The 19,671-nt window shown below is 37.1% G+C and overlaps 1 protein-coding gene across 5 annotated transcripts; it reads right to left on the reverse strand.

The window, feature by feature from the left end:
* Nucleotides 1-1,460: 1,460 nt before the first annotated feature.
* On the reverse strand, nt 1,461-18,285 carry LOC126823995 (coiled-coil domain-containing protein 62). 5 transcript variants are annotated; one of them, XR_008788600.1, is made up of 15 exons: nt 18,211-18,285; nt 16,265-16,395; nt 14,704-14,771; nt 14,053-14,205; nt 12,891-13,086; nt 11,330-11,487; nt 10,362-10,463; nt 9,616-9,787; nt 8,980-9,081; nt 8,507-8,595; nt 6,426-6,514; nt 4,645-4,876; nt 3,360-3,479; nt 1,688-2,311; nt 1,461-1,651 (listed from the first exon to the last, which is right to left on the reverse strand). XR_008788600.1 is itself a non-coding variant. In XM_050553067.2 (14 exons), exons 2-14 carry the CDS (start codon nt 16,287-16,289, stop codon nt 2,192-2,194), a joined length of 1,626 nt encoding a protein of 541 aa, XP_050409024.2. In that variant the 5' UTR covers nt 16,290-16,395; nt 18,211-18,285; the 3' UTR covers nt 1,461-2,191. The 5 variants fall into 5 exon arrangements, 4 of the variants coding, with proteins under 4 accessions (XP_050409024.2, XP_050409025.2, XP_055957992.1 ...); XM_050553067.2 differs by having other exon boundaries at nt 1,461-2,311; XM_050553068.2 differs by having other exon boundaries at nt 1,461-2,311; nt 18,177-18,266.
* Nucleotides 18,286-19,671: the final 1,386 nt, after the last annotated feature.

Consider the following 19,671-nt stretch of genomic DNA (forward strand, 5'->3'; position numbering starts at 1 on the left):
TTATATTTCATACCTACACGTTTGTTTCTGAGACTCTGTTAAGAGAGAGAGAGAGAGAGAGAGAGAGAGAGAAATGGGGGTTAACGTCCACTCGACACTACGGGACTAACACACGGTTCATTATTATTTCAATAATTCACTTGCGCGTAGGGATCTTTATCAGTAGGAGGAAACCGGAGGACTCATATGTTAGTCCGGCTGTCCCGAAATGACTTAGCGGACGTTAAACCCCATTTCTCGCTCTTTTTCCCTACCAACGCCCAGCACTGTCTAGTCCAGTCCCTAGTGGGAGAATCCAATTCTTATGAAATGAAATGGGGTTTAACGTCCTACTGTTCTGCTCCTAAACTGGGCTAATGAAGACGGGCATACGCCACACAAGTGTGCTATGAGGGAAATTTTGTCCGGGCAGCGGCGCTACGGCCTACTCTTATATCGAATTCCAACTGCCAAGGGATCTTTTACGTGCACGCCAATATGTACACGGGACCTCGGTTTTTCGTCCTAACCAAACGACTAGACAGCTGTCCTTGTCAGGCCCTGCGTCCTGCATCACTGACAAGGGGGAAACCACGCCGGAAAATCTGGATGAACTTTCTCGGCCAATGCAGGGATCGAACACCCGACCTCCAGGCTAGCGAGCCAGCGTCTTACCCACGTGATCCCCCCAATTCTTATGTGTCTTCCAGGTAGCAAAGTTATGGTGTTTGTAAATCTACATGACAGACTTTCTACCAATGTCCAACAATGTCTACTGACTTGTGGTTAGTGGAGTTCTTTTAAGGGCTGACCCTCGCCCTCTGGATCAGCTACATGTTTACTTGACTGATCACGGGCATTTATATCACCGTGGTTTCCATCAGGGACGGATCACGGTTGTACAGATTTCTTAGAATATGCTCAGCAGGGTAGGCCAAGAACTAAGACTATATTGGATAACTTTTACATCATTGAACTGGCACCTAAATAATTCAGATCTAGATTTCTAGTCCTGAGCTCCATACACTGAACAGAACACCATTCAGAGAACTATATAACCTCTATAGTAGAATAGACTTACCCTAGATGGGGAACCCTTGACCTCAAGGCAGGGTGGAATGTAACATTCATGGGGTCCGCTGCACAATATTTCTAGTTGCCTACATTAAAGCATCCGATTGGTATTAGAATAGACACAACACAAATGAAATTTAACATGCAAGAGCTAAATATGCCCATTGAAGGTGTTTTAGACCCACATGTTATATAAGCTATTAATTAGACATTTATTAACATGACAAGAACATAATCAACTATTGATGCCATCTTAGCCTGTAATCTTTACTGGATTTGAATATTTTTTGTATTGGATAATTTAACGTAAAAATGGGCAGTAAAATTAGTAAAATTGATCCCACAAGAAGGTAACATTTACTAAAAAACACACCTGAACTTTTGACAGTTTTTATAAAATTCAATAATTTAAGAAATAATGTAACAAATTTATTATGACAATTCATATTAAAATATGTTAATATAATAAATAATTCAGACAAGGACAGTAATCTGAACATAATGAAATCAGCATTGTACGGTACCTGTATATTGTACCTGTACCTATATATTGTACTGTACCTGTATATTGTACATGTACCTATATATTGTATTGTACCTGTATATTGTATTGTACCTGTATATTGTATTGTACCTGTATATTGTATTGTACCTGTACCTGTATATCATGAAAATAAAATATGCTGTATAATCTGACATGTTATAATCAATTGAGTTTGTTCAAGGTAAGTTAATGCAATACAGTATCACGTTGAAGATATTGCTTCTATGAACAGACTCAATAATTTTCCTTTTCTTTTTGTTTTGAAGGAAAGAGAGAGAGAGAGAGAGAGATGGGGTTTAAAGTTCACTAGACACAAACCAGGTCATTTCGGGACTAACATTATGGTTTAATGTTATTTCAATAACTGGAGAAAACCAACGAGGGGGAATTGAAACCTCGCCAGTTGACTCGGCGCGCACACGCTACCCATTCGGCCATCCAACCCTCCAGAAATAAAGAAAACTAAGGAAGTAAATATTATAATTTCATGCTGAGTAACATAAATAAAATAAATATCACATTTTATTTTGACGATCATCTCATCCATTAAAAATAAATGAACAGAAATAAGACAGCTGATTACGAAACAAATAATTAAGTTGATTTATGCTGTGGATGATTTTGATCTTTATCTGGTGTTTTTTCGTTGACTTGTAAATCATGCATACTTTCTGTAATTTCATTACTATTATTTGATTGGTTACGATAGTGTCCCTGTAATAACAAAGAAATACTAGTCAGTGATTGGTTACGATAATGTACCTGTAATAACCTACAGATAATATTCAATGACGTAGTAACAATTTCCTCCTATGTAACAAAATAAACATTGAATTTGCCTTATTTGGGGGTGAAGCCTGAATGTGTCTTTGAAGCCTGGTATATTAAATCTAAAGACTAGACATTTTAATACATGTAACAATACCTTGTGTCAACTAGTCCGATCAAATGAAATGTAATGGGGTTTAACCTCCTACTGTACTGAGCAAAATTTTGCTCAGGCAGCTGCACTATGGCCTACTCTTATATAGATTCCAAACTGCCAAGGGCCTGACAACTAAAGCTGTCTAGTCGTTCAGATGGGACAAAAAAAAAACGAGGTCCCGTGTACACATTGGCGTGCACGTAAAAGATCCCTTGGCAGTTGGAATTCGATATAAGAGTAGGCCGTAGCGCCGCTGCCCGGGCAAAATTTCCCTCATAGCACACTGTATGGTGTATGCCCGTCTTCATTAGCCCAGTTTAGTTAGAGAGAGAGAGAGAGAGAGAGAGAGAAATGGGGTTTAACGTCCACTCGACACAAACTAGGTCATTTCGGGACTAACATATGGTTCAATTTTATTTCAATAATTCGCTTGCGCGTAGGGGTCTTTAGCAGTGGGAGGAAACCGGAGGACCAAGAGAAAACCCACGAGGTTGGACAGGCGACCCTACTCCTTGTCACGTACAACCGGGGATTCGAAACCACGCCAGTCGACTCAATGACAGACTTTATGATACAGCGCGTGCACGCTAACCATTCAGCCATCCACCCCCCCAGCCCAGTTTAGGAGCAGAACAGTAGGACGTTAAACCCTATTTCATTTCATTTCTGTATATGTTAAGGATCAAACAAACGTCAGCATGTTTCATCTGAATCTGCCACAAAATGTCTTTCTGTAGTAAACAGAAATCAAGGAAATAACTCATATCATCAAATCGGTATAAATTTGGGAAATTTTTACAAAATTTGAAATAAATCTTGTGTATAATAATAATTTACCCTTGTATGTAAAGTAGGTGAGTGTGTTCCGACAGGTTGAGTTGATCGTTCTAAACTTTCTATCATATTCTTTGATTCTGTTAAAAGTCTCTGTAATTTACTACCAGGTGAAGAATCAATCTGAAATATAAACAACTACATTAACCCTCTAGTATAGTAGGGTAAATAATAACATTAACCCTCTAGTACAGTAGGGTAAATAATAACACTAATCCTCTAGTACAGTAGGGTAAATAATAACATTAACCCTCTAGTATAGTAGGGTAAATTATAACATTAACCCTCTAGTACAGTATGGTAAATAATAACATTAACCCTCTAGTATAGTAGGGTAAATTATAACATTAACCCTCTAGTACAGTAAGGTCAATAACCAAATGTTATCTGCAACTGGTTAATCTTCTAGCAAAGTAAAAAAAAACCCCAAAACTACTTCATTGATAACAATTATTTATCATTAACCATTAAAAATACTACAATAAATACTACAATATAGCCTGAAAGATTATTGTATTTTGTATAATGCAACCTGACATTACTATTCAAATTATTAGCAAGTTAACGCACACGTTATTCTTAACCACAATTTATACCAGACACATTTGAGGAATTTACTACCCCATTTGCGTATCCTTGCTTGGAACTTGCTAATAATGCAATAAATGTAATATATAGTGGATTTTCATTCTTTGTCGCAATAATCAAACTTTCAAATATATCATCCAGCCCTACTGCCAGCTATTATATCGTCAAACCCTTATTCTAGCTGTCATAAATATCGTCCAGCCATACTTTCAGCTGTTATAATTATCGTCCAGCCATATTTTCAGCTGTTATTGTCCAGCCCTACTTCCAGCTATTATAAATATCGTCCAGCCATACTTCCAGCTGTTATAAATATATCGTCCAGCCCTACTTCCAGCTGTTATAAATATATCGTCCAGCCCTACTTCCAGCTGTTATAAATATCGTCCAGCCCTACTTCCAGCTGTTATAAATATCGTCCAGCTCTACTTCAAGCTGTTATAAATATCGTCCAGCTCTACTTCAAGCTGTTATAAATATCATCCAGCTCTACTTCAAGCTGTTATAAATATCATCCAGCTGTTTTAAATATCGTCCAGCCCTACTTCAAGCGGTTATAAATATCGTTCAGCCCTACTTCCAGCTGTTATAAATATCATCCAGCCATACTTCCAGCTGTTATAAATATCGTCCAGCCATACTACTAGATGTTATAAATATCATCCAGCCCTACTTCCAGCTGTTATAAATAAATACTAACCCTCTTGTTAACAGCTTCCTGATAAATTTCAATAGACTCATCGAGATTGACCTCTTCTAGATCCTTTTCTTCACAGTTATTTCCCTTAGTGGGAGGACTGTGACGATCCATGTCTAAAAATCGTGACAATCTATCCTCAAATGATATTTTGATGAACTGAGTTTCATGTTGCGATGAGGTTAAGACATTTGACACTGATTGGTCAGACACTGGTATGTTTGGATCATCGACGCTGAAATACGCAAAACAACAAATCGAGTAAAAAGTAGCCTAAAGATCCAACAATAGCTTGTTTAGATCCAATCTGATTAAAACACAGATTCCATTTCGTTTCGTTTTTTATAGTTAAAAATTTCGTTTTACTTGTCTTCATAACACTACGATCTGGAGGAGTTGTTATATAACCCACATTCTGGATGATGTGAGGGATCAGCCAATGAAACGGTCTGTTACGGTGAGTTTTTAGCGTGAGGTGCACTGAACTGTGGGTAACCCACTAGAAATATCAATACTGATTTGTTAATCCAATATCTGACGGCATAGGGTCAAAAGACACTTGTATTACCAGTGCTGCAACCTTCCACTACAACCAGTCAGATCTTCATGTAGTGTAGGCCATCGAAAGTTTAAAAAACGAAACGAAATACAGATCTGTATTTTAATCAGATTGGTTTAGATCATCCAGACTAAAATATGTAAAACAACGAATTGAATATAAAGTAGCCTGAAGATCATTCACTGGCACGTTTAGATCATCCAGGCTGAAATATGTACAAGAGAGTATTTTTATAAAGTAGCCTAAAGCCCCAACATGTTGTAATCAAAATGATTAAATATAGAGTTCAACATCCAGTAGATTTTATTATAAAACATTCTCGTCAAAAATATATTCTAATCGAACAATTCTAACTTAAAGATGAATTATGTAAGATTTAGATGATTTAGATGAAGAGCTGACAGTTCTCACTATAATAGTTAAAATATAGAATAGATAATGAAAAGGGAATATGTTGAAAATTTTAGTTAAATTACTTCATTCTGAGCCAAGTTAGGGCTGTTTGGAGAAAAGCAGAGTCTTGATTGTCATTGCTACTGTTACGATAGTAAACAAAGTCTCAATTATACATTTTCTAATTAAATCATTAACTACCAATTGTGTACAAATCTGTTAAAAAATCTTGAGCATCCGATGACATCAAGAGATGACTGCGCTCTTGGCAAGTTATTAAATGTCCAATTAATAATTTATATAACGTTTGGAGTTATATCTATTTTAAGATTACATTGGTTATTTCTCACTGCCATCTTGATATGTCTTAAACAGCAAAGTAATAATAATTACAGTATCTTATCGGTACAAGCCCAATCTGATAAAAATACAGATCTATATATATATCGTTTCGCTTTTTTTAAAAACTTTCGATGGCCACTACTACATGAAGATCTGACCGGTTATACTGGAAGGTCGCATCAGAGGTCATATGAGCGGCTTTTGACCCTTTGAATGATGTCAGACATTTGATTAAACAATCAGCATTGATGTTTCTAGTGGGTTACCCACAGTTCTGTGCACTTCACGCCAAAACTTTGCCGTAACAGACAGTTTCATTGGCTAATCCCATGCATCATCCAGAACGCGGGTTATATAACAAATCTCCCAGATCCTATTGTAGTAAAGACAAGTAAAACGAAATTTTGAACTATAAAAAACGAAACGAAATAGGATCTGTGTTGGGTACAAGCCATTATAAAACTGATAACAAGCCAATGAATAATTTTACCTGATATCCAACATACTGGGTTGTTCAACTGCTGAAAAATTGTGGTTTAGTTGTAACAGTGTTAACTCTCTCTGTTGTCGTTCAAATAACTACAAATTGAAAACATAAATGAACAAGTTAATGTAAGCATCGTCAGTTCTCAAACCATATAAACAAGTATGGAGGGCACTATGGGAAGACGCAGTGGCTCAGTGAGTAAGGTGCTGTCTCACTAACCAGGAGAGAGAGAGAGAGAAATGGATTTCAACGTCCACTCGACACAAACTAGGTCATTTCGAGACTAACACATGGTTCAATTTTATTTAAATAATTCACATGCGTGTATGGGTCTTTACCCGTGAGAGGAAACCAGAGGATCCAGACAAAACACGCGAGGTTGGACAGGCGACCCTACTCCTTGTCACGTACAACAGGTGAATCGAAACCACGCCAGTTGACTCAATGACAGACCTTATGATACAGGAAGTCTAAGGTTCAATCCAAGTGCTTGTCTAGGATCAGGGTTGAACAAGTTCCATGGGATATTCCAGTCTGACTTTCTCTTGTCAGTGGTGCAGGAAGGAGGACCTGGCAAGGACAGGATCTAGTTGGTTGGATGGAACCGTAAAACAGAGGTCGCATTGACAGTTGCAACTTGAAATAAGAATAGTGTTGATGTCTGAGCAAAAATGACCCTTATAGCACACAGCATGGTGTATGTCCATCTTCGTTAGCCCAGTATAGAAGACTTTAGCTGCATTTAACCGCTGTGCTATGATTGATTGCTACAAATTAATCAGCATCTTCAACAAGTAGTATGATTAGTGTCTAAAATGAAATGAGGTTTAAAGGGGCAATAACACTCTTGCTGGCTTGAAAGCTCCAGAAAATAAATAATATCTCTATCTAAGTACTAGATGTTTAAGTGTCCTACCTGTTGTGTAAATTATCCATTACATCCTATTTTACTTGTCCAGAGGGTTCGAAAATATTTTTAAATCGAAGTTTCATTTGAAAAGGTTTACGTTAGACGTTTCAAACAATTATGTTGAATTTTTCAAAATTTTTAAATAAGGTGTGTTAAGATGAAATTTGAATCATCAATTAATTGGAATATTGTAAAATAGTACAATTTGTTGACCAGAATAAAGATTGGGACATATTATTCAGTTACAACAAGAGTGGTATTGAGCCTTTAACGTCCTACTGTTCTGCTCTGACTGGGTTAATGAAGACGTGCATATGCCATATAGAGTGCTATGAGGGCCTACTCTTATATATATCGAATTCCAACTGCCAAGGGTTCTTTTACGTGCACTCCAATGTGTACACGGGATCTCGTTTTTTGCACCATCTGAATAACTAGACAAATGTCCTTGTGCCGCCCTTCTGCCTGTGCCACTGACAAGGGGAAACCATGCCAATGCAGGGATCGAACACGCGACCTCCCGGCTAGCGACCCAGCGTCTTACCCACCGTGGCTCCCAATTATTAGCGTCTTATTAATGACAACAAAGTATCCTGGCTTGTTTAGGTTCATTGCTGCTTAAACATACATTATGCAAGAGTTAAATCTGCCTATTGTAGGTCTTTCTTTAGGCCTGAAATGTTATATAAACTATCAATTAGACAATTTTTAACATGCAAAGATCATAATTAACTCTCAATGCCATCTTATGTGTCCGATTTTCTCTGGATTTGAATCTGATCTGCTGTTCAATGTCTGTTGAGGATTAAATGCAAAAATGGAAAAACGAAACTTTGTTATAATTATTTTTCGAGATAGCGGTATCAATGATAATCAAGTCTAAAGGGTTTTTTTTTAAAAAATATTTTCTCGACTTAAGAGTGGATCAATTTGACTGAAATTTCCTGCATATCCCCTTTACATTATCTAGTTTTTAACTATTATAGTGAGAACTGCCAACTCGTTATCGAATCTTCCATAATGTATCTTTAAACAGAAAGGTTTAAATTCTTTCAGGAGCAAACAAAATGTATAAACTGAGAATAAGGTGTACTAATTCACAATAATAAATCTACCTCTCATACACTGCGTAATTAACACAGGTGGAAAAATAAATAAACAATAATAAATCTACCTCTCGAACACTGCGTAATTCTGACATGGATCTCTCTTGTTTTGTTTTTAATGAGGTCAAAAGTTCATCTTTACATTTCTCGCGGTCATCTGTAAAAAAATAAACAAGTTTGATGAAGATAGACATTATAACAGAAGGATAGCTTGATGATAATATACAATAAAACTCAACTGGACATTTACAGTGACAATCTGGTCATTTAAAGATTATGCAAGAGCTAAATCTGCCTATTGTAGGTCTTTCTTTAGGCCTGAAATGTTATCTAAATTATTAACTAGACATTAATTAACTTATTCAGACAATAAGCAACTCTCGTTTTCATCCCAAGCCTGCAATATTTAGCGGATTTGAATACATTTTTTGATTCTATTTGTCTTTGCAGTTCTATCAGACTTACTATTAAAAGGTGGGCACATAAAAATCAGTCCATTCCTCCTTGAATTGAAATAATACAGAAATATGAAATAACTTACTGCTAACTATGAGGGCTTCTTGTAAAGCTATCATATGGTGTTGAGCCTCGCTTATTTGTGCTATCTGTTGAGTTAAAACATCATCTCTTTCTTGAACATCAACTTAAATCAAACAAAACACACCCATATAAATACAACACACACCCATATAAATCAACAACACACAACCATATAAATACAACAAAACACACAACCATATAAATACAACAAACACCCATATAAATACAAAAATACCACACACCCATATAAATACAACAAAACACCCACCCATATAAATACAACAAAACACACACCCATATAAATACAACAAAACACACCTATAAATCAACAAAACACACCTATAAATCAACAAAACACACACCCATATAAATCACGACTTGCCCTGTAACAAAATGGAGCCAATACCTAGATCGAACCCAGGACCTTGGTTTTTTGTCCCATCCTAACGACTAGACAGCTGTCCTTGTCAGGCCCTGCATCACTGACATGGATAAACCATGCCGGAAAAATCCTGATGAACTTTCTCGGCCAATGCAGTGATCGAACCTCCAGGCTAGCGAGCCAGCGTCTTACACCCAAAATTATTCAGATATTTGCCAATATCTAAATCAATGAATTTACCATGATGTTGTATACCTGTTAACTTCTCTATATCTTGTAATGATTGGTTGTATTTTTCCTGCCAGTATTTTGATTGGTGGAAGGCATCACGTTCACGTTTAAGACAATCTGAGTTATGAGCCTCTAGTTGCTGATAGCGGGAAGACAACTCTTTATTTAATTCTCCAAGATCTATCAACTCGCGCCCCTACAAATATAATGATAACATTTAAAATATACTCTTCAAAAAAATAAACACAGAGCGACATTTTGTCGTCTGTATATCTTTGCTGTTCCATTTGCCTCATTACAACATTTGGGACCTAGAAATTGTAAAATGTGGCTCGCAACGCATATAATACTGTAATATGAATGTATATAAATCGATTTACATTCAATTAGTTATGTTCGGCGAAATAAGCCAGCAGTCTCAATCGAGTGCAAATTTCTAGCGTCTGGTTATTACAGTCTACATACGCCGTTTGATTTGGTGCAATGTGTCTAGCCTCGTCCCTCGAGTCTCTTGTTACAACTGGGGCTGAAGCGCATTATGGCACACGATTCGTGTACCAATGGTAAAATGTTTATTTTGTCTTACATATTGGATATCAAATGCCCATTTTGTTCCGGTAAGATCACAACATCAATGTTGATTTAATTTGACAAATAAATCGTGTTTTCAATGTTGAAGATTTTGGATGATATTGAGTTAGAGACTTAGCTACTTTAAACTCTCTTCTAGCTGAGTGTCCCACCTCCTCTATTCTAGTTTAGACACCTACTTTGAGTTTAAGTAATGTGACTAGTTCTTGTTCTCGTGCTGCCATCTGACCTACTGTACACGATACATCTTTTAACGAATCGTTTAAACTTCTATTTCTATCCTGAAATAAAACATTAACACTTCACTTTAACCATCTAGAGAGAGAAAAATGGCGGGAGGGTGTACAAGCTATGTTTTTATAGTGGAGACCCTTGAGCACCATGTTTATAAGTTATTCACCGAGTCACGGTTGCTCTCAGAAACATTAGTAACGGAATCAAGATATTGCTATGGACAATTTTTGGCCCCATCCTTAATTTCCTTTTTTCTTGAACATTCACGGGAATTAAGAAAGTAAACAAGGGGCCATAACTCTAAAAGTGAGTAACAGAAACTGTTTATATTGGGGAGAAATTTACTTATGTGCACAATTTATAATAAACATCAAGCAGATAATAACTTGTGTTGCTACACCTTTCACAAGATTCTATTTTGTTGTCAGGAACAATACCTACAAAAGCAATTAACCGAATTTGTGAACATTTTGATGGGTAGTAACTTTTGTGGTAAGAGAATTCACAAAATTACAGAAGTTATCAAGGCCACCAACTCTGTGTAAAGTGTAAAGTAATAAATGGATAAACAGCAATGGGGGACAGCAATATTTGAACATATTTCAATGTCAGCGTATCAAAATCTAAATAAAAAAAATATTGTTCACTTTGATTCCACTGTGTTATATGTTAACAGGAGGATATCCAAACTAAAACTCAAATCCATTGCTTGTCAAGATACCTATTTTTACACCACTGTATCTGAACTTCACACCTCCAGGCAACTAGAGATGTTTTAAGCTTATGTGAAGTCATTAAGGGTTGATATTGACGTAATGTTAACCTCCGATAACCACATTATTGAATTTTACCTGCACAAGGTACGCAGCGGTTGATACATTTTATAAAGTTAAATTAAAATTTTTTGATGTACCTCCAAACTTAAAACTAGATTATTTTTTAATTTCTTTTCCTCACATAACAGAGTTATCTTTTCTTTATTACTCTCTAACTGTGAGGTACACTGGCCTTCTAGTCCTTCTAATCGTGTGGTTGCTCTTTCCAACTGTTTCGTACGATTCATCAACTCACCTGAAATATTGTAATAATTTGAAAGTAGCATTACGGTAAGAGCAGGAGGACTACACGACACACAAACAAACCCATTAGACAACCCCTCCGTACAAGACAAACTTTGATACACAGACATTGCAAGTAGTAAATAACAAAAGTACATATATATCAAATCAAGTCAATGCTTGCAGTGACAGGCAATAAGGGAGATAATCCTAATGCCAATGGTAGATCATTAACGGAAATGAAATGTCCTACCGGGCTAAGGCAACATAAAAAAAATTAGTTGGTGATCATCCCCGCCCGCCCAGAAAATTCTACCTGACCAGAATTTTTTTTTATTTTTTATTTTCAAAATTTACCTTCTTACGATGTTTAAAACCAATGGTAAAAGTTCCAAAATGTAGCCAGGCTACGAAATTGCTAATCGCAAGAGTTAATGAAGCGGATATAATTATTGGCACATGTTCCAATACTCTTCAAATGCGTAGGACTGAATGACATAAACAAATTACGACCTGTTAACGGCAACAATGGCTGACATTTTTGTTTGCACGCGTACAGCACCAAATACAATATTTTGAATACAACATATACAAACTGGAACTATATGTTAAGATGGGAATACGTCTCGCCGATTCTGAATTAAATTTATGGGGGGCATGAATAACTAAATCAACCGATTATTAATATTAGTGATCGTAAGTCGTTATGCAAAATGTTTAAATAATTAATCTGAACAATTCAAATGACGATCATGCAGATGAGTTGTGTTTTGACATGAAATAAAAGGTTAATATTCCTGAAGTATATTGCTAATTCTGTATATTCATTAAAAAAAAAAAACTCCCTCCCTCCCACATTTTTTTAAAAAAAAGGACGATCACAAACTATTTTTTTTTAGGTGGCCTAATGAAGACGGGCATACGCCATTCAGTGTGCTATGAGGGAAATTTTGTTCAGACAGCGACACTATGGCCCACTCTTATCTCAACTGTCACGGGCACACAAATGTGTTGTACACTTGAACTCAGTTATTCGATCCAAAAGGACAATACCACTACAAGGGGGAACCATGCCGGAAAATCCTGATAAACTTTCTCGGCCAATGCAGGAATTGAACATGGGATCTCCAGGTTAGCGAGCCAATACCCTACCCACTGAGCCACAGTGGCTTCCTAGCTGATCAAGAAATTAATTCCATCTTTAACAGGTATTAAACACAAGGTAAAATTTAAAGGATACACAATTACTGGGTATGTTACTATGCGACATTTCGGCAAGAAAACTCTTGTCTTTATCAAGCAAATTCCTTGTTTTACAGTCCAAATATAAACACTAAAATGATACATAGCTAAATCGATAGATACAATAATGAAGAAATAGCCATATTTACAGTTAGAATTGTCTCCAGCGCTTACCTTTATAATGACGACATTTTTGTTCTAACATTAGCAACCTTTGTCTGTCTTGTTCCCATGACAACAGTTGTTTTTGATGAGCTGTCACCATCTCGTTAAGTTCTTTATCCCGTTCCCGTAACTCTGCCACCAGCATCTGTATTTCATGACGTTGGTTTTGTATTGTTGATAATTCTAGAGAATTTGTTCTTTGTGTCTATAAAAAAAATATATAAATAAGTGTTATTCCACCAGAAGCAATTTTGAAGGGTTCCTTTCCAATTTCTGAGGCAATAATTATTGATGGAGATTAGACAAGTTTGAATTTTGGCAGATCGCCTCCTTAGGACTAGACTACCAATCCCAGCAAGTTTTAAAAATACAATCAGAAACTCTGACCTGTAGATTTTTTTACTAGTTGTTCAATGACAGGTACAGTAAATTTATAAAATGAAAAGGGGTTTAATGTCCCACTGTTCTGCACCAACTGGGCTTATGAAGTGAAATGAGAGAGAGAGAGAGGTTTAACACCCACTCGACACAAACTAGGTCATTTTGGGAGTAACACATGGTTCAATTTTATTTCAATAATTTGCTTGTGCGTAGGGGTATTTAGCAGTGGGAGGAAACGGGAGGACCAGGAGAATACCCACGAGGTTGGACAGGCGACCCTACTCCTTGTCACGTACCACCGGGGAATCGAAACCCCGCCAGTTGACTCAATGACAGGCCGTATGATACAGCGTGCATGTGCTAACCATTCGGCCATCCCACACCCCTGAAATGAAATGAAATAAGGTTTAACATCCCACTGTTCTGCTCCGACTGGGCTAATGAAGACAGGCATACACCATACGGTGTGCTATGAGCAACATTTTGCCTGGGAAGCGGCACTATGGCCTACTCTTATATCAAATTTCAGCTGCCAAGGGATCTTTTATGTGCACGCCAATGTATACTTGGGAACATGGTTTTTCGACCACTGACAAGGAGAAACTACCTCGGAAAATCCCGACGAACTTTCTCAGCCAATGCAGGGATCAAACATGCGACCTCCATTCTAGCAGACCAGCGTCTTACCCACTTAGCCACCGTGGCTCCTGGGCTAATGAAGATGGCAGTAACTGCATCAATAAATGACAAAGTGTGACTCAAAACTTTGATATATTTCTAGTTTACATACCGAGTTATGACTAGTATTATGTTTAGGACTCGACGTTGGAGAATGCTTTGACTTTGAATGAGGGGAGACAACTCCAGTGTGTGTTTTATCATACAACTGTTTCCGGATATCAGTTCTCTTGTTCTTTTCACTTGGTTTCTGTCGCGTATCACTCTGAAATAATAAACGGTACATCCCTAACTTTATTATAGAAACCATCTTAAACATACATTATGCAAGAGCTAAATCTTCCTATTGCAGGTTTTTCTTTAGGCCTGAAATGTTATCTAAATTATTAATTAGACATTAATTAGCTTATCAGGACCATAATCAACTCTCAATGCCATCGCTAGCCTGCAATATTTAGCAGATTGGAATACATTTTGTTAAGGATGATTAAAACGTAAAAATGGATAATCGAGACTTTGTTTTTTTATTGTACCAACTTTAGTAATAATGATCAAGACTAAAATTCAAAAGCTAATATCTTGGTTTAGAGTGGAGAAATTTGACTGAAATTTTCAGCATATTCTATCTTTTAACTTTCATAGCACGAACTGTCAACTCTTTATCTAATCTCCCATAATGCTCCTTTAACTACAATCTGTACATCCTTAATATTGCTATAGAAACCATTACGCATCATTTGTATAAAACAATCATTGTTCTTACCTTGATGGGTGTGCTGTGTTTAGGATATATCTCATTTTCATCTTTCTCACCTTCAGGTATGTGAATATCTAAACAATAAAACAACAACTTGAAACTAGAGAAAGATGAATCTCAAATATCAGGGTCCAAATTCGTTCAATTCTGTCCAGCATTTACAAAGATTTGTGGAATTGAAAATTCATCCATCTATGTTGTTCTCAATGTAATAATCTCATTGCCATTTTGTTGTCCATGAAAATTTAATGTTTTAAATCCGATTTTTCCTAATTAAATGTTAAATAATCATTCTACTTATTAGTATAGATTAGGCCATGAGAAATGATGCATCATTACTTTAATAAGGTGTCAAATGTCATTTCTGCCAATGTGTACAATAAAACCATATGTTATTCCCGAAATGACCTTGTTTGTGTCGGGTGGACATTAAACCCCAGCTTGCTCATGACATGTCAGCTTTGATAATGATTTTCTTTTATAATATGAATGAATGAAATGGAGGTTTAAAAAAACATTATAGTTTACTGCACATGGGCATATCCCAAGCAGTGTATTATGATGAGATAAATTTTTCTGAGATAGCAACTGTCAAGGGCTCTTTCTTTTACGTGCCCTCTGGCATGCACCACTGACAATAGGAATCCGGGCTGGAAAATTTCTCTTCCAATACCATGCGCGACACATGAAATCTAATAAACATTTTATTAATATCCCAGGGAACTACTTCATTAATTCAATCTGCTTAAAATACAGATCTATATTTTGTTTCGTATTTTATACTTTCAATGGCATACACTACAGGAAGATCTGACAAGTTATAATGGGAGTTCACGTCAGGGGTCAAACGAGCGACTTTTGACCCTATGAAGTCAGGCATGATTAATCAATCAGCTTTGACGTATCTAGTGGTTTACCCACAGTTCTGTGCATCAAAAGGCCAAGAACTCGCCGTAACAGAACACGTCAATGATAACAATTCTTCCCGATCCTAGTGTAGTAAAGACAAGTAAAACAAAATTTTGAACTATAAAAAGGAAATGAAATAGGATCTGTGTTTTGCATAATTTCAATATTTGCTCTCAGTTCTTATTGCTAGCATCTTTACTTTGTGGCACTGGCGTCTAGCATGAAAAACAAAACGTGTGTTGAATGATTCTTTGTTTTTGACTACAGTTACCAACCTAGACCCAAGCACACGTCGCAAAGAATACTGTGATAAAGATTATCTTTTATGGATGTCTTCTCACAAGTGACTACCTATAATTGTATGATTATCGATATTATAAATCTGTATCGATTATCAGCAATATCAATATTTTCTGCCACCCTACTAGTTGAATTATTTTTTTAGAACAGCCAAACCTCAATTTTGATAGTTTCTTTTATTACCTGTTATATCAGCTAGCTGTATCATGTTTTATTACCTGTTATATCAACTAGCTGTATCATGTTTTATTACCTGTTATATCAGCTAGCTGTATCATGTTTTATTACCTGTTATATCAGCTAGCTGTATCATGTTTTATTACCTGTTATATCAGCTAGCTGTATCTTGTTTTATTACCTGTTATATCAGCTAGCTGTATCATGTTTTATTATCAACGTCACTCAATTATTATCTCAGTTTCTCTTTCCTACATCTTGATTATTTACATTTTATATGACATTACGTATTACTCATGCCATCTTATCAATCTGAAAATTCATAAATAAAACAAACTGAATGTAAATACAGAACATTTAATGTAAAGAGAGAGAGAAATGGGGTTTAACATCCACTCAACACAAACTAGGTCATTTTGGGACTAACAAAATGGTTCAATTTCATTTCAATAATTCACTTACGGCAGGGGTCTTTAGCAGTGGGAGGAAACCAGAGGACCCACGAGGTTGGACAGCTGAACCTTACTCCTCATCACGTACAACCGGGGAATCGATGAAACCAAGCCAGCTAATGATATACGCGCATGCGCTAACCACTCAGCCATCCAACCCCCCACATTTAATATAAAGTCAAGTGACCATCAAATCGAGCAGGCCTATGCCTAAATATTCCAGATTTCCAGGACAGAAACATAATCTTCAGTATCACACATCAAAGGCCTGCTACTTAATAGACAAAGGTGACTGATTAGCTGCAATTAAGGGAGTTTATTACTTTTTTGTAATGAAAGGAAATCCTTAGGAAAAAAACCATCCACTACTGGGATTGGGGGAAGATGGAAAAAATCAGTAGTTTGACATGTCGTTGTTTTAAAAATAGTTAATCATTGTCTTAAATAATGTCCATTTAATTTCAAATCAAGATTTTTTTTGGATCACAGCATGCTAGATAGTTGGCACTTTGTAAATTGTTGCAACTTTTCATACTCATAATTGTACCCATTAATAGGGTGACCCACCGTAAATAAATATCTCCATATATCTCGACAATTACGCCACAATATTTATATATATGCCAAGCCTCAAATCAGTTTCACACAATTATAGTCACTAAATAAACGATCATGTTGTACTTAATAAGCTATGACCATTAATCATGTATAAAAAATAGACTGAAAACTGGTTCCAAGAGTCGTCCATAACATCCAGACACTTTTGAGTAAAAGATAGGTTACGTGCGCTTGTTTTGAAATTAGTCTCGCTTAACCAGTCTATCGACCATTCTACATCTGATTGACAGGTCGGGATAATCAAGACTACTTTTTTTACGAAATATAACAGAAAGCTAGAACAAGAAATTGAATTTAGAAATAAGCACGTTAAGTAGCTCAACAATCGTTTAAAGAAGCTTGTAAAAGTAAAATGAAACTACTGCTAGTATCATGTTCCTGTCTAACCCGAGTGATTCAGAGATATTATTTGTACTAAACCAAAAGATGCCGCTCTTAACGGTACAGTTAATGATAAAGCGATTTAAAAAATGAAACGAACGTAATTTCTAAATCTGCTGTAATAACCAAGAAGCTTAATTTTACTGCTATTCAAAATCGTCAACAATAAATTTTTTACGGCTGTAATACTAATAGTTGATAGATTTGTAGAGAATTGCACGTGCCATGGCTATTTATAGTATCATACTGTCAGAAAGTTGGTCTCGGCACGGCGAATGTGCACGCTTCAGTGTAGTCTCGAACTATCAGTGGTGGACTGTATTTCTGTGAGTACATGGGTCACCCTACCATTAATTAACTCTAGTTTCAATTTAAGTTTTTTGGCACAAATTTGGTAATGAGATTTAGGAAATTTGATAACAAAACAAAACAAATACATATCATTGAAAAGCTGTGTAATTATAGCCGTTGGCGTTGTGTGTGACAGGGCTTTATTTAACTTGGCCTACGGTAAATTCAAAATTGTCTAACAAATTTTGAGGTGTATGTTAGACATTTGAAGCATGTTGAGTGAACAGCAGTAAGCTTTGAAGACTGATTTTTTTCAGATATAATCTGACAATATTAATTATTATTATTAACCAAGTTATTGTAAAGATGGAAGCAACCAACAAACATTTAGATGTTCTGCATTCTGTTCGCATCACAGTTCAAAATTCGTGTTGTGGCTCGTTTCTAATCAAAACTTCCGGTTGGTAGCGTAAAATTGAATCAACATTCTTCTACTAAAACGAAACGAATTAAGACTGTAGTCATGGTTCACGCCTGCGCTTCCTCTCAATGAAAAGGCAGAGTACACTACCAAGAGAGAGAGAGAGAGAGAGAAATGGGGTTTAACGTCCACTCGACACAAACTATGTCATTTCGGACTAACACATGGTTCAATTTTATTTCAATCATTCTCTTGCGCGAAGGGTCTTTAGCAGTAGGAGGAAACCGGAGGACCCGGAGAAAACCCGTACAACCGGGGAATCGAAACCCCGCCAGTTGACTCATGACAGACCGTATGATACAGCACCATTCGGCCATCCAGCCCCCCCCCCCCCCACACACACAAACACTACCAAGATAGGGGCCTACTCCCAACTTAGATCCTCCGTTGAAAGATAAAACGCATATGCCAGCCACCCGTTCAGCACATGGATTCGAAAAGATATTAATGAACATTTCCCGTATTTCCGCGAACTAGCCGAGAGATGTGGATGAGGAATAAGATCCCGTCCGGGTCCCTAAAAAAAAAAACCAAAAAAAAAAAACCCAAAAAAAAACAATGCTAGAGTCGATTTGTAGCATCTGCCCCACGGTATAGGCCTATGTCTGACACTGGTTAAGCATTATGATCATGATTGTAATCTGAAAAACCGCATTGAAACCGCGTGAATTTTTGCCATTTGCGAGGAGCGCAAAAACTCATCACCTCGCTATTGCGCCCCTCTCGCTTAGCCCCTGAGTGGATCTTACTTATTTAGGTAACGCGGATGTTTGACGATAGGGGGATCACGTGGCTAAGTGGGTAAGACGCTGGCTCGCTAGCCTGGAGGTCGGGTGTTCGATCCCTGCATTGGCCGAGAAAGTTAATTCAGATTTCCGGCGTGGTTTCCCCCTTGTCAGTGACGCAGGATGGGGGGGCCTGACAGGGACAGCTGTCTAGTCGTTCGGATGGGACGCAAAACCGAGGTCCCGTGTACACATTGGCGTGGCATGCACGTAAAATATCCCTTGGCAGTTCGAATTCGATATAAGAGTAGGCTGTAGCGCCGCTTCCCGGCAAAATTTCCCTCATAGCACACTGTATGGCCCAGTATAGGAGCAGAACAGTAGGACGTTAAACTCCATTTCATTTCATTTGTTTGACGATAGAAAGGATAAGTCTAGTCCACAACCCGCCGTTCGTGTTTTTGAACCGACAGCAAGAAACCGGGGGAAAGTTTTTCGTGCAAATAGTAGCCTACGGACACAGCAAGACACCCGGGGAAAGTTTTCATGAAAATAGTAGCCTACGGCAGGCCCGTAGCTAGCGGGGGGGGGGGGGGTCAATTGGGCGTCTATAATGGGCGTCCATAATATAATTGGCGGG

Source organism: Patella vulgata, chromosome 6, assembly GCF_932274485.2.
Source record: "Patella vulgata chromosome 6, xgPatVulg1.2, whole genome shotgun sequence".
NCBI classification, from domain to species: domain Eukaryota; kingdom Metazoa; phylum Mollusca; class Gastropoda; family Patellidae; genus Patella; species Patella vulgata.

Excerpts from the sequence above, each read along its gene's own strand:
- LOC126823995 (XM_050553067.2), bottom strand. The coding sequence starts at position 16,289 with ATGATACAGCTAGCTGATATAACAG. Across the intron at positions 9,788-10,361 it reads TCACATTACTTAAACTCAAA|GGGCGCGAGTTGATAGATCT; the intron begins GTAGGTGTCTAA and ends TTATATTTGTAG. Across the intron at positions 4,877-6,425 it reads CCCAGTATGTTGGATATCAG|CGTCGATGATCCAAACATAC; the intron begins GTAAAATTATTC and ends TGCGTATTTCAG.